The 20,408-nt window shown below is 37.0% G+C and overlaps 1 protein-coding gene across 1 annotated transcript in view; it reads left to right on the top strand.

The window, feature by feature from the left end:
* The window catches only part of AKAP10 (A-kinase anchoring protein 10), a 75,796-nt gene that overhangs the window by 24,935 nt on the left and 30,453 nt on the right, over nt 1–20,408 (top strand). Inside the window, exons 5-7 of the mRNA XM_040630112.1 lie at nt 14,397–14,495; nt 19,237–19,321; nt 20,128–20,251. Of these exons, the coding sequence (XP_040486046.1) occupies nt 14,397–14,495; nt 19,237–19,321; nt 20,128–20,251 (308 nt within the window). The remainder of the gene's footprint in view (nt 1–14,396; nt 14,496–19,236; nt 19,322–20,127; nt 20,252–20,408) is intronic.

Consider the following 20,408-nt stretch of genomic DNA (forward strand, 5'->3'; position numbering starts at 1 on the left):
ATTTTTTTTTTTTTAAAGATTTTATTTATTTATTCGACAGAGATAGAGACAGCCAGCGAGAGAGGGAACACAAGCAGGGGGAGTGGGAGAGGAAGAAGCAGGCTCATAGTGGAAGAGCCTGATGTGGGGCTCAATCCCGGATCGCCGGGATCACGCCCTGAGCCGAAGGCAGATGCTTAACCGCTGTGCCACCCAGGCGCCCCTGTTTCTGATTTTTTAATTGCCAGTATTTGGAAATACGATTGACTTTCATATGTTAACCTTCTATTCTGTGAACTTATGAAATTCACTTATTCTAGCAGCTTTTCTGTAGATTGCTTGAAATTTTCTACATAGACGTTAATGTTTGTGAATAGGGGTTAATGTTTGTGAATAGGGACAGTGTTATTTCTTCCTTTCCAATCTTTTTTTTTTTTTCCCCTTGCCCTATTGTCCTAGCTAGGACTTCTTGTATCATGTTGGCTAGGAGTGGTGAGAATGAATATTCTTGTCTTGTTCTTGATCTTGGAGGGAAAGCAGTCTTTCACTCTCTTTAAGAATGAGGTTAGCCATGGGTTTTTTTTTTTGTCAATGCCCTTCGTCAGGTTGATGAAGTTTGCTTCTCTTAATGGTTTCCTGAGAGTTGTTTGACTCATGAATGATGTTGAATTTTGTCATGCTTTTTTTTCTGTGTTGTTCGATATGACCGTATGGTTTTTCTTTTTTTTTTTCCGTTAATATGATGGATCATACTGATTAACTTTTAAGAGTTTGAATAAGCTCGCATTTCAAGGGTAAGCCCCATTTGGTTGTGGTGTGTTATTCTTTTTATATGTTGCTAGATTTGATTTTCTAAATTTTGTTGAGCGTTTTTGCATTTGTGTTTATGATGGATTTGGTCGGTAGTTTTTGTCTGGTTTTAGTATCAGTGTAATGTTGGCCCCCAAATATGAGTTGGAAAGTTTTCCCACCTCTTCTGTTTTCTGGAAGAGATCATGTAGAATTGTTATTTCTTCTTTAAATGTTTGGTAGAACTTGCAGGGGCCTGGATTTGTTTGTGTTTTCAGAACTATGAATTCAAGTTCTTTAATAGGCATGGGACTATTCAGGTTATCTATTTTTTCTTGAGTGAATGTTAGTAGTTAGTGCTTTTCAAGGAATTGTTAATTTCATTGAATTGTTGAATTTCTGGGCATGGAATTACCTAGCATGCCCTGTCTTTTTAATCTTGAGTTTGTAGTGATACCCCTTTTCATTCCTGATGTTGACAATTGTGTCATCTTTTTTCTTTGTCAGTATATATAGGGGTTTAATCTGTCTTTTTCAGAGAACCAGTTTTTTTTATTATTATTATTAAATTGGTTTTTATCTTTTTTTCCTTTCTTTTTATGGATCCTCTGCTATTGTGAATTTATTTTACTCTTTTTCTCATTTCTTAAGGTAGAGGCTTAGATTGCTTATTTGAGATCATTCTTTTTTAAAGATGAGCATGTAATGCTACAAATTTCCTTCTAATCACTGTTTTAGCTACACCCTGCAAATTCTGATACTTTGAGCAAAAAGTAAATGTCTGATTTCCCTTGCATCTTACTCTTTTGCCCAGGATCGTTTAGAAATGCTTAATTTTCAGGTGTATGGAGAATTTTTGCCCTGTTATCTTTCCATTATTGATTTCTCATTTAATTATATTATGGTCAGAAAACATACTTTGAATAAAAAACACACTTTGAGTGATTTCAGTTCTTTTAAATTTGTTAAAATTTTTAAGTGGCCTAGGGTGTGGTTTGTCTTGCTGAGTATCTCACATACAATGAAAAGAATGTATATTCTGCTGTTCTGTAGTTTTCTATAAATGTCAATTAGATTGAGTTGATTGATGATCCTGTTCAGTTTTTCTGTATCCTTGCTGTTACTTTGTATGCTTTTTATATCCATTACTGAGAGAGGAGTGTTGAAGTCTCCAACCATAATTGTGGATTTTTCCAATTTTAAGTTGTATCCATTTTTGCATGTATTTTGAGGCTCTGTTGTTAGGTGTGTACATATTTAGGGTCATTATATCTTCTTGGTGAATCGAATCTTTTATCATTATGTAATGTTCTTCTTTGTCGTAACTCACTTGTTCTAAGTTAGAAATAATCTGCTGTCTGATTTATATAGCCACTCCAGTTTAATCTGATTCGTGTTTACATGGTGTATCTTTTTCTATCCCTTTACTTTTGACTTGCCTTTATCATTTTTAAAGTGATTTTCCTTTATCCTTTGCCTTTATCCTTTTCGTTTGCCTTTATCATTTTTAAAGAGAATTTCCTTCCATTTTCTTTTGATAGCATGTAGTTGGGTCATGATTTTTTTTCTTTTTTAATCCATTCTGTCAGTCTGGTTTTTTGTTAATAGATTTATTTCAGAGTAAGTTTTAGTGTAGTTATTTGTATTAAGTGTAGTTAATTACAACATGATTACTTACATTGTATTATGTAAATATAATTACTCCTACTGGTTAATACAACGTATGTAATGATATTAAGTGTAATTATTAATGTGTTTGGATTTAGGTCTCCCATTTTATTTTTTTCTTTATTTCATTTCCCATCCTTTGATTTTCTATTCTCTTTTTTCTTTGGATTGTTTGATTTTTTTTTCTTTCTTTAAGAATTTATGAATTTTTTAATATTTTTATTTATTTGAGAGAGAGAGAGAGCACAAGCTGTGGGGGAGGAGCAGAGGGAGAAGCAGACTCTACACTGAGCAGGGAGCCTGACGTGGCTCCATCCCAGGACCCTGAGATCATGACCTGAGCCAAAGGCAAATACCCAACTGACTGAGCCACCTAGGCACCCCTATGAGTTCTTGATTATATCTCTTTGTATAGGTTTTTAGTGGTTTCTCTGGGGATTACAATATACATATCTACAGGGTCTACTTAAAATTAGCGTTGTATCGCGTTAAGTGGTATGTAGAGCACACCACCTAGGTGCGCCTTTTCCTTCCCACTCAAGTGGTGTAGTTTGTCATCTATTTTTGTTGAAAACCCCATCATACACTCCTAGGACTTTGGCTTTCAACTGTCGTACACAATTTAAAGAACTTAAGAGAAATCGTTGATTACCTTTAAACCAGATATTTGCTGTATCTGTTGCTGTTCCTTCATTCCTGAAGTTCAGTTACTATTTATGTTATCATTTTACTTGTGTCTCAAGAATCACTTTAGCGTTTCTTTTAGAGCAAGTCTGCTGTTGGAAAATTTTCTCAGTTATTTTCCATCTGAGAATTTCCTTATTTTGAAGTAATTTTTGCTTGCTAGATAATTCTAGGTTGATAGTTCTTTTTCTTTCTTTCTTTCTTTTTTTTTTTTTTAACCATTTTGAAAGTGGTGTTTCACTGCCTCTGGCCTCCATGGTTTCTGATAGAAATCTGTAGTCTTGGAATCATTATTACTCTATATTTAACATCTTTTTTTATTGCTGCTTTTGAAATATTTTTCCTGTCTTTAAATGTTCGATAATTTGGTGTTGCAGTGTTTGGGTATGGATTTCTTTGTATTTCTTCCTATTTGAGGTTCACGGAGCTTCTTGAGTTTAAAAGTTTGGTTTTTGCTGTTTTGGGGGTGAGTTTTCAGCTGTTGTTTTTCATATCCTTGGAGCATTGTACTTCATTCCTTTCTTTCTGGGACTTTAACAACCCAAATGTTGTATCTTTGTCATTGTCCTGCAGATCCCTGAGGCTCTGTAATTTTTTTCTAATTTTTTATTTTCCTATTGTTCAGCTTGGAAAATTTCTAGTCCTATTATCTCTGGATTCACTGATTCTTTCCTATGTCATTTCATCATGCTTTGAGTCTTTCCAGTGAATTTTAAGTTTGGGTTATTATTTTTTTTGGTTTTAAAGTTTCCATTTGTTTCTTTTTTTAAAATCTTCTGTTTCTCTGTGGAGGCAATCTTTCCATTTGTTTCAAGAGTACTTGACCTTCTTGGGACATGGTTATAATACCTTTTTTTGGTTTGTTTTTCAAAGAGAGAGATTGAGAGTGTGTATGAGCATGCGAGTGGGGGAAGGGGAGGGACAGAGGGAGAGGGAGAAAGAGACTCTCAAGCAGGCTCCACGCTCAGCACAAGACCTGCTGAGGGATCAGTCCCACTTCCCTGAGATCATGACCTGAGCTGAAATTAAGGGCTGGACGCCTAACTGACTGAGCCACCCGAGCACCCCTATAATAGCTTCTTAAAAAACAACAGCAAAAATAATTTTGTTCTATAATTCTAACATCTGTTTCATCTTGCTTGTCTTTTCCCTTGTGAGATAATGGAATTTTCTGAAGTTTTGAATGGCAGTTAATTTTGGATTGTATTATGGGCAGTTCGACTTCTATGATTCTAGGTTATGTTTAAATCCTGTAGAAAATGGTGAGGTTTTGCTTTAGCAAGAAATTCATCTGGTCAGGTTCAGGCTACGAGTTCTAACATTCTGTAGGATGTGGTTCCATTCATTTTTTGGATTTTACTTGTGTATATGCCTGCTAGTATCGAATCTGGAAAGGTCATAGCTTAGTTCTCAGACCGTTTGGTATGCTCTTACGGTCAAGTCCATGCACGCCCAGCTCATGTGTGAGCCCAGGAGCACACACACAACTTGATAAGCTTTTCACGAGCCTCCCTTTCTGCAGTCTCCCTAGCAGCTTCTGGCGCCTCGGGGAGCCCACCTTCCTGGTTGTTTGACTAAAAAGTTGGGGCTTTACTTTGCATGACTATGTCAGTCTCTGTGGCCAAGCAGCAAGAAGACAGAGCATAAAAGAAATAGGGATTCTCCTCTTCCTATAGGGACTACAGTTTCTCTGTGAAAGAACAGGGGTTTGGGAGCTTTCGGAGCCCACCTGAGTGCTGCTGCCATTGCCCCCATTGCTAGCCTGGTATTTGCGGGGGACCAAGACTAGCATGAAAGGGATAAAACAGAGATTTTCCCTCACTCTCCATTATCCATAGGCATCCCCTTCCTGCTCCTTAGACCAGAAATAGAGGGCTTCTCTGGAACTTTTCCTTTGTGCCTCTGGTGTGCAGTGTCGGCTTTTGAGACCAGGCTGGGATTCTGGAGAAACAGAAAGTGGGAAACTTGCCTGTGGAATGGTAGTACTTCCAGTTCTGGTTTCCTTTTTATATCTGCCTGCTACCATTTACTTTTCGAGGTCCTCAGATAAATTTGTCCAGTGCTTTTAGTTGCATTCTGTGGGAGAGATAGGGTGAAGTGTGCTTATTTCATCTTGACCTACTCCTTAGGATATCAAATCAAGTCGCAAAATATGGATTTTCTATTTTCCCCTTAAAAGCAAATACTTTAGGAAGATAGTGGTTTAACACGCTGCCTCTGTGGTTCCTATTATTATTATTATTTTCATTGTATTAAAACCTCTTGAGCTACAGAAGGTAGCCATGTGTTAGCACCTCTTATATTTGTATTTAGAACTTTTCTGGAGCATAAAAATGCTTACTCTCCTCTTTATGGTTCCAACTCTCATTTTTCGTAGAGTGGAAACTCTTTCTTGTAAAAATCTTCTATTTGTCTGTATCACTCCCAGGTGGCCTAGGGTTTTCTTAATACGTCCTTATAACTCCTTTTACAGAAAAAGGAATTTGTAATGGCCTATTGCTTTTGTAACTAAAGATTGAGATGAAGAACTGAGTTGATGTGTAATTTCTTTTGAGTAACTTCTTTAGGATATACTGGTGTTTTGTACTTCCATTTAAATAGATACTAAGTTGGTTTTAGTATCTTTATGCAAAGAGGTGGAGGTTTAAAAAATACATTCTTCTGAGCTGATGTTGATAAATGTGTTAATTTTTCATTTTGCTAATACACGGTCAGTCTCCTTAATAGCCACTTTGAGTGACTAATGCAGAGTCTTTTAGGACTAGGCTTGCATGTTCCTTGTGCTAGAGCCCACTTCCCTTGATTTTCTTCTCTGCTTTAAGCCATTTTTATCACAAGAGCTCTTCCCTCTGACTAAAAAGGACTTCTGACCTCAAATTTTTTCATAAAGATGCTGCTAATTTAAAATAATAGGGGGAAAATGTGTTAAATGTGCCCAGGTACTGTACTGGACACCAAGGACGCAGAAATAAATGAAATATTCACAGGCTGGGCATTCAGGAAAATTTCGTCCATTGCATGAAGTTTATAGTCTGAAGAATTTCTTTTTCCTTCCTTTTTTTTTTTTTTTTAAGATTTATTTATTATTTTTAGAGAAAAAGAACATGAGCACGTGGCGGGGGTGGGGGAGGCAAAGGGAGAGGAAGAGAGAGAATCTCAAGCAGACTTCCCACTGAGCACAGAGCCTGAAGCAGGGATTGATCTCATGACCCTGAGCCAAAAATCGATAGTTGGACACTTGACCGACTGAGCCATCCAGGGGCTCCAAGAATATCTTTATTTAAATTTTTATCTTTTGTACTTTATTGTTCATGTTTAAATCTGTTAATCACAGCTTTGTCTTTAAAATCAGTGATTAAAATATATCCATTTTAATGAAATACTCTTGTATCTTGGTTACACAAAAGTCTTGGTAAAGTTCTCAATATATTTATATCATCTCGTGGAGTTGGTTGGTATTTTGTGTTTTGGGGTTTGTTGTGGTTAAGGATTAGTTTCAGTTAAAAGAAAAGTCCTAGCCATTTAAAAATTTTAAGACTTCTTTAGTGAAATACTAAAGTGAGTAAATGGAGTTTTGAGCATCACTCAGATAATCCAAGGGAAGTCTTTATTTCCAGTAACCTGGCGTCATGGGCTCCTAAAAGGTATGTTTTTAAAAAACAAAGCAGATATTTTAAGCATTTCTGTGTTCCTTTGTTCTTTTATTAAGAGTATTTTAGAAATTGGACCAAAGCACTTATCTTAGCCCAGTATTAATTGAGTTAAAACTGTTTCATTTATTAATGTATTAAAATGTTTAAAATATGTTAATGTCCTTTTATTCTTTTTTTTTTTTCCTTAAGATTTTATTTATTTGAGAGAGAGCACAAGAGGAGGGAGAGTCAGAGAGAGAAGCAGACTCCCCACTGAGCAGGGAGCCCGATGTGGGGCTCCATCCTAGGACTCTGGGATCATGACCTGAGCAGATGGCAGACACTTAACCGACTGAGCCACCCAGGCGTCCCGATGCCCTTTTATTCTTAAATGAAAACTGAATTCTCCTGATCCAAAAAAAGGGTGTAACCTCATTCAGTATTTCTGAATGAAATATAGTTAATATTTTATTTGAAGGTGTCAAAACTTCTTTCAATGAGTTTAATCACCTGAAAATAAATGTGCATTAGTGTCTGTACAACTTCTTACAGCATTTGTCTGGGATTGGCAGCTGTTTTTAATGGTGGAAAAGCAAGAACTGAGAAACAACCCAAGTTCTGATTTTTAGGCTTTTTGACAGACATTTTCAGCAAAACTAGTGTCTTTGTTCTGATTAACAATTTGTTCATAGTGGCGATACAATAAATGTTTGTTGAGAGAGTGGAATTAGCTTGGATTATGTTATATCTGGTTAAAGGCAAAATAGTCCCCCCATATCTTCACAGTTGATACCTTTCATCAAGGCCCTGCTTATAGAGAGGATTAATTCACTAACAAGCACAACTTTTCTTCCCCAAAACATATCTTTTTATAGCTCTATATATTAGAGGCAGTACTGGTACTGATGTCATACCTGAGATTTTGTCCTAACTCCGGCACTTTCCCTTTTTTTCTTTGAATTCTTTCTTCGTATTTTTCTTTTCTTTTCTCTCTTTTTTTTTTTTTTTTTTTGTGGTAAGAAAAGATACACGAATTCTACCTTCTTAACAAATTTTTAAGTGTACAGTACAATATTGTTTACATACAATGTTGCATAGCAGAGCTCTAGAACTTACTCATCTTGGGTAGCTAAAACTTGATACTTGTTAACAGTGGCTCTTTATTTCTTCCTCCTTCCCTTAACAGCTACTATTCTGTTTTCTGCTTCTGTGAGTTTGACTATATTAGATAGCACATATAAGTGGAATCTTGCAGTATTTGTCCTTCTGTGACTAGCTTGTTTTATTTAGCATAATGTACTCGAGGTTCATTCATGTTGTCACGTATGGCAGGATTTCCTTCTTTATATGACTGAACAATATTCCTCTGCATGTATATACAACATTTTGTTTGTACATGTATCTATCCATGGACATTTGGCAATTGTGAATAAAGCTGCAGTGAAATGGGAGTGCAAATATCTCTTGAAGATCCTGATTTCAATTTTTTTTTTTTATAAATACCCAGAAGTGGCATTACTGGATGATATGAGTTCTATTTTTAATTTTTTGAGGAGTCTCCATACTGTTTTCCGTAGTAGTCATACCATTTTATATTCCCACCAACAGTGTAGGAGGGCTCCGATTTCTCCACATCTCACTAACACTTGGTAACTTTTTTTGGTGATGGTCATCCTAACGAGTATGGGATAATATCTCATTGTGGTTCTGTTCTTTCGGTCTGTATATCAGTACGATACTGTTTTCATTGTTATAGCTTTATAATATATTTTGAAATCAGGAAGTGTGGTGCTCCGGCTTTGTTCTTCTTTCTCAAGGTTGTTTTGCCTATTCAGGTTCTTTGTGGTTCCTTATGAGTTTTAGGATTATTTTTTCTATTTCTGTAAAAAAAATAAATAAATAAACCCTGAGATTTTGATGGGGTTGTGCTGCGTCTGTAGATCGCTTTGGGAAGTGACATCTTAACAATATTAAGTCTTCCCTTCCACAAACACAGGATGTTTTTCATTCATTTGTGCCCTCTTTGAATTCTTTCAGCAGTGTGTTACAGTTCTAAGTGTACAAATCTTTCACCTCCCTGGTTATGTTTATTCCTAAGTATTTTATTTTTCATGATGCTATTGTAAATGGGATTGCTTGCTTAATTTCCTTTTTGGATAGGATAGTTCATTATTAGTGTATAGAAATGCAGCTAATTTTTGAATGCTGCTTTTGTATCCTGTAACTCTGAATTCATCTATCAGTTTTTTGTGGAGTCGTCAGTGTTTTCTACGTATAAGATAAAGTCATCTGCAAACAGAGATAATGTAACTTCTTCCTTTCCAATTTGGATACTTCCCCCACGCCGTCCTAAGAGCCTTGGCTAGACTTCTAGTACTGTGTTGAATAGAGGGGTTAAAAGTGGGCATCCTTGCCGTGTTCCTAATATTAGAGGAGAAGCTCACAGTTTTTCACAATTGAGTAGGATGTTAGCTGTGAGTTCCCTATGTGGCCTTTATTATGTTGAAGTAATTTCCTTTTGTTCCTAGTGTGTTGAGAGTTTTAAATAATGAAAAATTGTTGAATTTTGCCAAGTGCTTTTTCTGCATCTGTTGAGTTGGTGTGGTGTATCACTATAATTGATTTTCCTATGTTGGACTATCCTTACACTCCAGGGATGAATTCCACTCGGTCATAGTGTGTGGTGCTCTTAATGTACTGTTGAATTCTGTTTGCTAGTATTTTGTTAAGGATTTTAAAATCTATGTTCATCAGGGATATTGTTCTGTAGTTTTCTTGTAGTGTCTTTGTCTGGCTTTGGTATTAGGGTAATGCCTGCCTTATAAAATGAGTTTGGAAATGTTCCTTCTTTTTTCTTTTTTCTTTTTTGGAAAGAGTTTGGGAAGGATTATTGTTAATTCTTCTTTAAATGTTTGGTAGAATTCACCAGTGAAGCCATCTGTTCCTGGGCATTTCTTTGTTGGAAGGGTTTTTGATTACTGAATCAGTCTCCTTACAAATTATAGATGTGTTCAATTTCTCTCCTTCTTGATTATTCAGTCTTAGTAGGTTGTATGTTTCTAGGAATTTATTTCTTCTAAGTTGTTGGCGTATATCTACTTTGTTGGCATATTTTGTTAATATAAGTGTCATGATACTTTTAGCTCTGCGGCATCATTTCTGATATCTCCTTTCATTTTTTATTTTACTTATTTGAGTTGTCTGTATTTTAGTCTAGCTGAAAGTTCGTCAGTTTTATTGATCTTCTTGAAAAACCAACTTTTTCATGGATTTTTTGCATTGTTTTTCTATTCTGTATTTCATTCATTTCTGCTCTAATTGTTATTCCTTCTAACTCTGTGCTTTGTTATTTCTAGTTTCTTATGTAAAGTTGGTTCTTTGGGATCTTTCTACTTTCTTAATATAAGTGTTTATGGCTATAAATGCCCCCTTGATCCTGGTTTTACTGCATCCCATAAAATTTTGGTATATTGTGTTTTCATTTGTCTCAAGATATTTTTTAAATTTCCCTTTCAATTTCTTTTTCAGCTCATGGTTGTTCAAGAGTATATTTAATTTCCACCTATTTCTGAATTTTCTAGTTTTCTTTTTGCTTTTGATTTCTGGGTTTATTCCACTGTGGTTGGGGAAAATACTTCGTATGATTTCTTCTCTTCTTAAATTTAAGACCTGTTTTGTGACCTAACATGTGGTGTGTCCTAGAGAATGATCTGAATGTGTTGAGAAGAATGTGTATTCTATTCTGCTGCTCTAGGGTGGAATGTTCTGTATATGTCTGTTCAGTCCATTTGGTCTGTGGTGGTGTTTGAGTCATCTTTCCTTCCAGATTTTCTGTCTGGATGTTCTGTATTCATATTGAAAATGAGGTATTGAAGTCTCCTATTATTGTATTGCTGTTTATTTCTTGCTTTGCTTCTGTCAGTGGTTGCTTTATATATTTAGATGCTCTGATGTTGGGTACATATATATTTATAAATTGTTATACCTTCTTGGTGGATTGACCCTTTTATCATTTTTGTCTTAAAGTCTGTTTTGTCTAATACAAATCTAGTCCCCTTCCCCCTGCTCTCTTTTGGTTACTATTTACATGGAATATCTTTTTCCATTCCTTCACTTTCAACCTGTATGTGTCCTTAAATCTAAATTGAATCTCTTGTAGACAGCATGTAGTGGGATCTTGATTGTTTTTTTAAAAAAATACATTCAGCCTCTGTATGTCTTTTGGGGAATTTAATCCATTTACATTTAAAGTAATTATTGATAGGGTAGGATTTACTGTTGCCATCTTGTTCATTGTTTTTCTGAGTGGCTTTTAGGTCTTTTTCATTCTTTTCCTCTCTTGCTGTCTTCCTCTGTGTTCCCTTGTTTTTACGTAGTGACATGCTTTGATTTCTTTTTCATTCTTTTGCATATCTTCTATAGGTATTTTCATTATAGTCACCGTGGGACCTAATAAAAGATCTTATAGCAATCCATTTAAGCTAGTAACAACTTCACTCACATATAAAAACTATGTTTTTGCTTCTTCCTGGCCCACCCAGCACTTTCTTAACTCAAATAGATCATTTTAGTTTTTTGTGCATAAGGGCTTTTTTCTGTAAAAATAAGGATAATAATCTATTCTTTTAAAAAAACAATCTGTTCTGTTAACCCAGGGGTTCACAAAGTATGGTTTGCAAACCCTTAGAGCATCCCTAGAGATTTTTTTCAACAGGGTCCATTTAGTCAAAACTGCTTCCATGATAATTCTGAGATGGTATTTGTCTTTTGCACTGTTGACATTTGTAATGATGGGACAAAGGCACTGGTGGCACTTGGCCAAATTGTACTAATAGTCATTTTGTGCTGCAAATACTTACAGTAAAACTAAGTGCCAGTTTTACTTAAAGATGTCTTGGGGAAAGTAGATAATTAATTTTTTTAAATCTAAACCCCTGGGTATATGGGTGGGGTTTTTTTGTGTGTTGTTTGTTTTTTTTTTTAAGATACAAATGTATAATTTTATTTTATTTTTAATTTTTTAATTTAAAGTCCAGTTAACATACAATGTAATATTATTTTCGGACATACAGTATAGTGGTCAACAGTTCCATACAACACCCAGTGCTCATCATAGCATGGGTATATGGTTTTTCAGTATGTGTGATGAAATGGGAAGTATGCAGAGCACTTCTGCATACTCAAGTATACTACTTGTTTTAAGAAGTACATGTATATTTGACTGCTTTTGTGAGCTTAGTTAGCTGCTTTTTTAAAAAAAGATTTTATTTATTTCTTTGAGAGAAAAGAGAGTAAGCAGGAGAGAGAGGGAGAGAGAATCTGAAGCAGATTCCATGCCATGCACGGAGTCAGACGCGGGGTTTGATCTCATGACCCTGAGATCATGACCTGAGCTGAAACCAAGAGTTAGACACTCAACTGAATGAGCCATCCAGGTGCCTCTCAATTAGCTGCTTTTTAAATGGAATACCATTTTTACTCCAAAGAGTGACTGTGGTTACACAGACTTGGATATTTGCCGTGTGTTTTCTTGGAAATGAATAAAGTGAACTTGTCATTTCAAGGAAAACAGCTGAGAGTATTTGTTGCCCTTGGTGAAATGTAAGCTTTTCAAGTGCTTTGACAGATTTAAAGAGTGTTCTGATAAGGTTTTTTTTTTTTTTTTACATTATACGATGCAGTGTATCAACATTTGAAAGGTCCAAAATATTCAAAAATATATAATGTCATAAAATCATGAGTAAAAAGATCTACTTACCACGGGAGATAGACTACTGGATTCTAATGTAACAGACAAGTGCACTGATCTGGTTTGCGCGTCCATATTCTGACTAACCTTTAAGAAACTGCCACTTGTGAAGTTTTGGTGTAGTATCAAAGAAGAATATATTCACAGTGATTTCAAAAAGGTGTTAAAATACTCCTTTTCCCATCTCTGTGTGTTTGAAGCCAGATTTTCTTAATATAGATAAAAGAAAACCATTTCTCCATTCACAATACTTCTGATGTGTGGGTTTTCCACACCAAGCAATTCTCCAATTCTCTGTGGGTGGTAACTTGGGGTTCTGCAGTTTCATTCATTCTGGCACTAACTACCCAGAGTTAGTGCAGACCTCACAAGTTAAGGGCTCAGTCCCACAAGATTGCCCCCCACTTCAGATGCCAGCTGCAAGTCTCAAGTTATCACCAGTACTTCTGGCCAACCAGCTATATAAACCTGGGGTTTCCACAACCTCTTCTCATGTTCCGTGATCTTTTATAATAGCTCACAGAACCTGGGAAACACTTTACTGGTTTATTATAAAGCGTGCAGATGAACCACCAAGTGAAGAGGTGCAGACGGCAAGGTCAAGAAGGATCCTAAGTGCAGGAGCCCCTGTGTTTGTGGGGTTGGGGTGTGCCACCCTTCCAGCGCCTGGATGCATTCCCCAAGCTCTCTGAACCCTTTCATTCAGGGGTTTTATGGTTCTATAATGTGGGCATGATTGGTTAAATTATTGGCCATTGGTGATTAACTTGATGATCCCCAGCCCTTCCACCCTCCCTGGAGGGTGGGGAGTGGGGCTGAAAGTCCCAATGCTGTAATCACAGGCTCGGTTCCTCTGGCAACCAGCCCCATTCTGCAGGTCACCTCATTACCATAAACTTCCCTGTGGTTGAAAGGGGCTTATTATGAATAATAAAATATACTTCTGTCACCCCTCCCACTTAGGAAATTCCGGGGCTTTAGAAGCTCTCTGCCAGGAACAAGGATGAAGGCTGTGTGTGTGTGTGTGTGTGTGTGTGTGTGTGTATACACACACACACACACACATTATTATATCACTATATCAAAATATACTTCAGCCAACACAAAATGGCACAGCAGATTGAATACCAATGCAGATACGAAAATATAGGCGTTTCCTATCAAGACAAACAGAGTATTGCAAAAATGTAAAATAATGCCCTCTTCTCACTCATTTTTTTTCAGTTCAGAAAATAGTTTTTTTTCCATGAAAAATGTTTTTTTGTTAACTTATAAAAGATTTAATATTGTTAATTTTAACTGAGTCAATAATTTTTCTTGGTTTTTTATTTCTAATACCTTAATATCTATAGATAAAACTCCCATTAACACAAGTTCTTTAGGTTCCTCAGTAACTTAGGATTGCAAAGAAGTCCTGAGACTAAGAAGATTGAGATTCATTGTTTTAACCTTCTGAGGTTGCTGAAAGTTAAACAGATATATTCATGAATATGAAATTATTTTGTAAAATATTTTAAGTGTAGATTTATAAATGTTTGTGAGGTCCTGCTGTTACATTGCTGTGCAAGTCCCTCAAGTTGAGACTTTGGAAGAAGAGACATGGAAAGAGAACACGCAGAAGTAATTGCTGTTACAAAGCTCATTAGTTTAGATGGGGAGTGGAGGGGGGAATTCACATAGAACTCTGTTCCACAAACCAAACAGTGAAAACCTAACATGCTGGGGGCTTGTTTTGTCCTAAATATATTGTTATTTATATTTGTAATACATGTACATGTATTTGTGTGTGTGTGTGCTTGGTCATACTGTAAAGGGCCCTGCTGTTCATAATTCTAGTCCATTACTCGTCCAAGTTGCTCTTTGAATTTTGAAGTTGTCCCCTTCTTCCCTTGCAGGTATAGAGCAAGATGCAGTGAATACTTTTACCAAATATATATCTCCAGATGCTGCTAAACCGATACCAATTACAGAAGCAATGAGAAATGACATCATAGGTAAGCAGTGGCTGAAGCTATGGCAAAAATAATAGTGATGATGATGATGCGTGGTTTCGGTTATTAGCTAGAGAATTTTTTATGAACATGGAATTCAACATATCCCTTCCTAGTCTGTTTTCAGAGCACTTTGTTATATCAACTGTATCTCACTTAAAATTTTTCTCCCTTATATGTTGGACCCAAATTCTTAGACTTTGACTCAGATAGCAACAGCAGCAAGAAAACAATAGTAGCCCGCATTTATTGAGTACTCACTGTGTCCCAGACCGCATTGTATAGGCACTTCCGTGGATAAATTCTAATCTTCTAAAGAACCTTGTAGCATAAATACAATTATTTTATAAAAGAGGAATTGGAAGCACAAAGAGGGTAAATAATTTGCCCAGAGTAAGAGAACTCAGACACGGCAGAGTCGGGATTTGAAAATAGACCCCTACACATTTACTAGTATGCTATTCGGCAGTGTTTTTCTTTTTTTTTTTTTTTAAAGATTTTATTTATTTATTCGACAGAGATAGAGACAGCCAGCGAGAGAGGGAATGCAAGCAGGGGGAGTGGGAGAGGAAGAAGCAGGCTCCCATCGGAGAAGCCTGATGTGGGGCTTGATCCCATAACGCCGGGATCACGCCCTGAGCCGAAGGCAGATGCTTAACCGCTGTGCCACCCAGGCGCCCCACGGCAGTGTTTTTCAAACTGTAAATTCAGACCAGTCTCCTCTTACGACCTCATGTTCTTGCCAAAAAAAAAAAACTAGAATAGAAAAATCAAAGTGCTCAATAATAAGGGCAAACAAACATCATTTCAGGACATTGTTTTCATCATAAATTCATATACATATGTGTATACTGTGTTACGTAAATCTGTTTCTCTGTAATAATAAGAAAATAATAAAAATAATAAAATAATAAGAAAAATAATTTAAAAAATCTAAAGTTTTTACTGTGTTGTATCAGAAGGACCTTAGGTACACCTGTAATCACAGATGATAGTGGATTGTTTGTTCATTAAATAAGTATTTATTATATTCCCATCAAGTCCTAATACTGAGTTTTGTATTTTAATTACAGAGACTTTGTATTTTTGATTTATGAAATACAGCATGTTATTCTACTCCTAGCAGATTCTTCCCAGTGTGGGGCTCTTTATATCTTTACCATAGATATTTTGCACTCGCTCATCATTGGAGATATTAAAACCCTTTACTGTCTGAGCTGTGGTTCTTAAATTGGCCCACCATACTTTCCAGGGAACAACTGTTGGCTGTTTGGGGGCCCATCAGATGCTGGCCCCATTGTTTCCTTTTTCTTTCTCCCACACAGATGCCTATAACATATAGGTCTTGTGGCTCTTGGTTGTTTGTCCCCGTTTGCTTGTATTTTGGGTTTTTGCCCAGTTTTGTTGCAAATGTTGTCGTTGGATTTTGGTTTTTCTATGTAGTTCCGCTGTTTTTATGTGGGAATTTGTTGCTGCCATCTTCCAGGCTTCTCTAGACCAACATTTCCTATATAATTATACAGCTAGGGTGTCCTAACTGATTAGAATTTGGCTATTTGAGGATTTGGTTGGCTAGTGATTCCTTTGGGGATTCGTTTGTACCAGTGAATAACCAAACTGTGGTAGGGGAGAAAGGGGGGATTTTTGAGCCAAATAAATTACATTTAAAAATGAAATATCACTTCATTTCTTTTTTTCCTTTTCTTAAACTTTATCAAATTAATGATATAATCCCATGAGGGGAAAAAATCTTTGGAAGTATAAGTTGAGAACATTTAGTGATTAAGGGAGAAAGTTAAAATGTTAATTACCTATATGTTTTTAGACCATTTTTTTCTCTGAGCCTCAGTCTTCTGAATCCTACCCCATATTCTCCTTTTCACTTGGAGTATTCTAATACAGCTGTACTTCAAATATGTTACAGTTGGAAGAAGTCTGCCCTTGAGCTGTTTCTGTGTATCCCATCTGCCTAGTTTTGTTGTAAATGTTATCCATGGGTTTCCGGTGTTGCTGTTTAATTACTTCCTTTTTACATGGGATTCAGAATAACCCAAAAGCTATGCTTCCACTGCCTCCTTCATCTTCTGCAAATCCTTGAAGTGGTGGAATTTAAAAAATATTTTGAAGGGACAGGTGTTAGAATTTGCTGATGGTTTGAAAGTGAGTGGTGTGATAGGGAAAAAGGAATCAAGCATGACTTCATTTTTGAAAATCTGAATCACTGGGAGAATGAAGTTGCCATTTATAAGATGAAGAAGATTGTAGCGGTAGTGGCTTATGGGAAAAATCAGGAGTTTGGGTTTTCAGACACCCAAGTGGTGAAGGTCAAGTATGCAGTTGGCTGTCTGTGCTAGGAGTTGATGAGAGAGGCCTGGGTTGGAGATACGTTTGGAAGTCATCAGCATATAGATGGGTTTAGAGCCATGGATAACATTATCCTCAGAGTGAGTATGGTGAGTAGAGGCCTAAGGATTATCCTGGGGCAAGTCCAACATTCGCAGGTTTGGTAGGTGAGGGAGAACCAGCAAAGGAGACTCAGAAGTAGCAGCCTGTAAAGTTGGCTCTGCTGTATCAACTATGTCTCAGGAGAGTCGTTTCTGGAAGCCAAGTGAAAACGTGTTTCTGGGAGTCAGGGAGTGATCAGAGGTGTGTTAAATCCAGCTGAGAGGTTAAGATGAATACTAGGAATGGAATGGACTTGCCAACCTTGTGGACAGCTGGTCCATCAGTTATCTTAATTTCAGTGGACCACTGGAGACAGAAACTTAACTAGAGGAGTCTTAGAATGGGAGGCGGAGTGGAGACAGCAAGTATGAGCAACTCTTCTGAGGCATTTTGCTCTAAAAATGAGCTGGAAGGGGATGTTAAATCAAGGGACAGTGGCTTTTGTTTTGTTTTTGTGGTGACATGTCGTGAGCCTATAAGGCATAGCATACAAACAAGCGTACATGTATAGCATACAGACTATATAGCCGGTGAGAATGAGGCAGCAGCAAAGGAAAAATTGATGCCGGAGGCAGAGGGGACAGTTTCTGTGAGAAAGAAGTCTTGAGGAGGCGAAAGAGATTGGGATCCCGTGCTCAAATGCAGAGTGCAAGCATAGAGGTGCAGGTGAGCTGGTAGATGTGGTAGGAAGTTGTGGGAATATTTTTTGATTGCTTCTATTTTCTTTTTTTTTTTTTAAGATATTATTTACTTGTCAGACAGAAACAGCACAAGCAGGGGGAGCAGCAGGCAGAGGGAGAAGCAGGCTCCCCACTGAGCAGGGACCCCGATGTGGGACTCGCTCCCAGGACCGTGGGATCATGACCTGAGCTGAAGGCAGACACTTAACTGACTGAGCCACCCAGGTGTCCCAGATTGCTTCTATTTTCTTAATGAAGTAGGAAGCCAAGTCATCAGCAGAGAGAGCAGAAGGAGGCGTTAAGGTGTTCAAAGAGAGAGAAGTTGTGTTGTGTGATGTCTGGCAGAGTATGAGAGTAAATGAACCAGGAAACTGTAGTATGATCCTTGGGTTTCATTAAGGTCCTACTAAGGTCGTGAACTTAAAGTGAAACCAGCCATCATGGGTGAATTGTTTTTTCCAGCTGTATTCAATAGCTGGCTAAACAGATTACTGATTTGCTGCTGTTTACTAAGGTAATTCCTAATTTTAGCACATTTCATGTTTCTGCCAAATAACATTTTGATAAGCTTTTTTACAGATAAACCTTTTTACAAATCCATAACTCTTTTGGTTGCAGTGTTAGAATTGCTGATTGGAAGGGCATGTTTATTTGTTTATTTTATTTTTTGAATAGAGCCAGAAAGCACAAGCAGGGGAAAGGGCAGAGGGAGAGGGAGAAGCAGGCTCCCTGCTGAGCAGGGAGTAAGGAGCCCAGTGCGGCACTCGATTCCAGGACCCTGAGATCATGACCTGAGCCGAAGGCAGATGCTTGACTGACTGGGCCACCCAGGTGCCCTGGGCATATTTATTTTTAAAGCTTCTCCAGAGAAGGATATACCAGTATATTCTCACTAACACTACTGTCAGTTTTCCCGTGCCCTTGCTCAAGCAAGGCAGTGTGGTGTTAAACAATGAAACGTGCATCGTTACAACAATTTTGTGCCAGTTTACTAGACGAAAGGTAGGGTGCCTCCTTAGTCTAACTTGTGGTTATATTGATTTGATTCCTAGTGAGTGTGTATATCTTTTCATATTGGCCATTTCATATTTATTCTTTTTTTTTTAATTAATTTTTTTAGTGATCTCTACACCCAGCATGGGGCTCAAACTCACAACCCCGGGAGCATCCTCTACTGACTGAGCCGGCTGGGCACCCCTGTGTTTGTTCTTTTGCAAACTATCTTTTCATGTCCTTTGCTCATTTTTCTTTGGGGACATTTCTTACTAGTTTGTAGGAGCTCTTGATATGTGAATGATAATAATCTATCACATACAGGGTAAGCTGTCACTTGTGCTGCAAATTTTTCCCCCCAGTTTGCCTTTTTAATTTTGTTTTGGGGCTGTGTTAATGTACAGAAATTAATTTTATGTTGTTAAATCTTTTGATTTCTACTTTTATATATATGCTTAGAAAGACCTTTCCTACCTCAAGATTATATGTTTACCTGTTTTTTTTTTTTTTTTTTGGCTTCATTTAAAACTTGCTGATTTATATGCCTCTACAGTTATTTCCTGCTTTGGTTCACAAAGGTGTACAGTTTGGATTTAGTGGAAATTTATTTACCATTTCTTTTACAGCAAAGATTTGTGGAGAAGATGGACAGGTGGATCCCAACTGTTTTGTCTTGGCACAGTCCGTAGTCTTCAGTGCAATGGAGCAAGAGTAAGTTAATTTTCGTACATTCACATTTTGGGTTTGGGGATTTGGGTTCACTCAACTACAAGCAAACTATTTTTGAGGACTTAAGTATTTTGAATGTTTACAGGATCTTACAGGCATATCCAAGACTACCTTGGTTCATGGTGTCTTTTAAATATAAACTATGTGAACTCTTAAAACACATGTTTGTTTTTAATGTTAATATTTCCTAAGTTAAAGAGTTCTTTAAAATTCTGAAGTCATTTGGGGGTGATTGTAACTACAGTGTGACTATTAGAATTTATTTATTCCAGCAATGCATGTGTTCAGGTAGATATCCTAATTTGTTAGTGCACGCTTTAAGCTTAATGGATGCTGTATTACTAAATTCACATAGATTTGTTGAAACTGCCTCCAGAGGTTTTTGTTGTTTTTTTTTAGATTAATCACTGCTGCATGCCCTTAAGGAAAAAAATCTACATATTAATTCATTTAGTACTTAGGAAAAGGGTGCTGTGTGCAGGGCATAGTCAGATATAATACCTGCTTTTGAAGGAAGTTACAGCCTGTTAAGAGAAATAGGGTATGTTCTTTGGTTACATGTAATATGAGGTAGCATGTGTCACATAGCAGAGGAAAGTTAAAAGTTTCTAAGAGGTGGGAGAGATTACTTCCAGGTGTAGGAACCAGGAACGACACCATGGGAAGGGAGGTAGTGTTGACCTAGGCTTTTAAGATACAATAGGCACAGAATGGAAAGAGTATATTTTTCCCAGTTAAGCTCTTTCCTTGGTCGTTCCCTCAAATTTTCCCTTTTTGTCCATGTGCAGGCACTTTAGTGAGTTTCTGCGAAGTCACCATTTCTGTAAATACCAGATTGAAGTGCTGACCAGTGGAACTGTTTACCTGGCTGACATTCTCTTCTGTGAGTCAGCCCTCTTTTATTTCTCTGAGGTAAAGTCTGCATTTCCTTTCACACTCTGTTAGAGCATTCCAGCCTCTAAACTAGAAATGCTGGGGCCCCCTCTGTACAAAATAATATGGAAGAGCCAAATCATTTCCAAAAAGATGAATTGGAACGAAATAATTTTATTATGTTAAGTTGTACACC

This window comes from Ursus maritimus, unplaced genomic scaffold, assembly GCF_017311325.1.
Source record: "Ursus maritimus isolate PB19 unplaced genomic scaffold, ASM1731132v1 scaffold_14, whole genome shotgun sequence".
Lineage (NCBI taxonomy): Eukaryota > Metazoa > Chordata > Mammalia > Carnivora > Ursidae > Ursus > Ursus maritimus.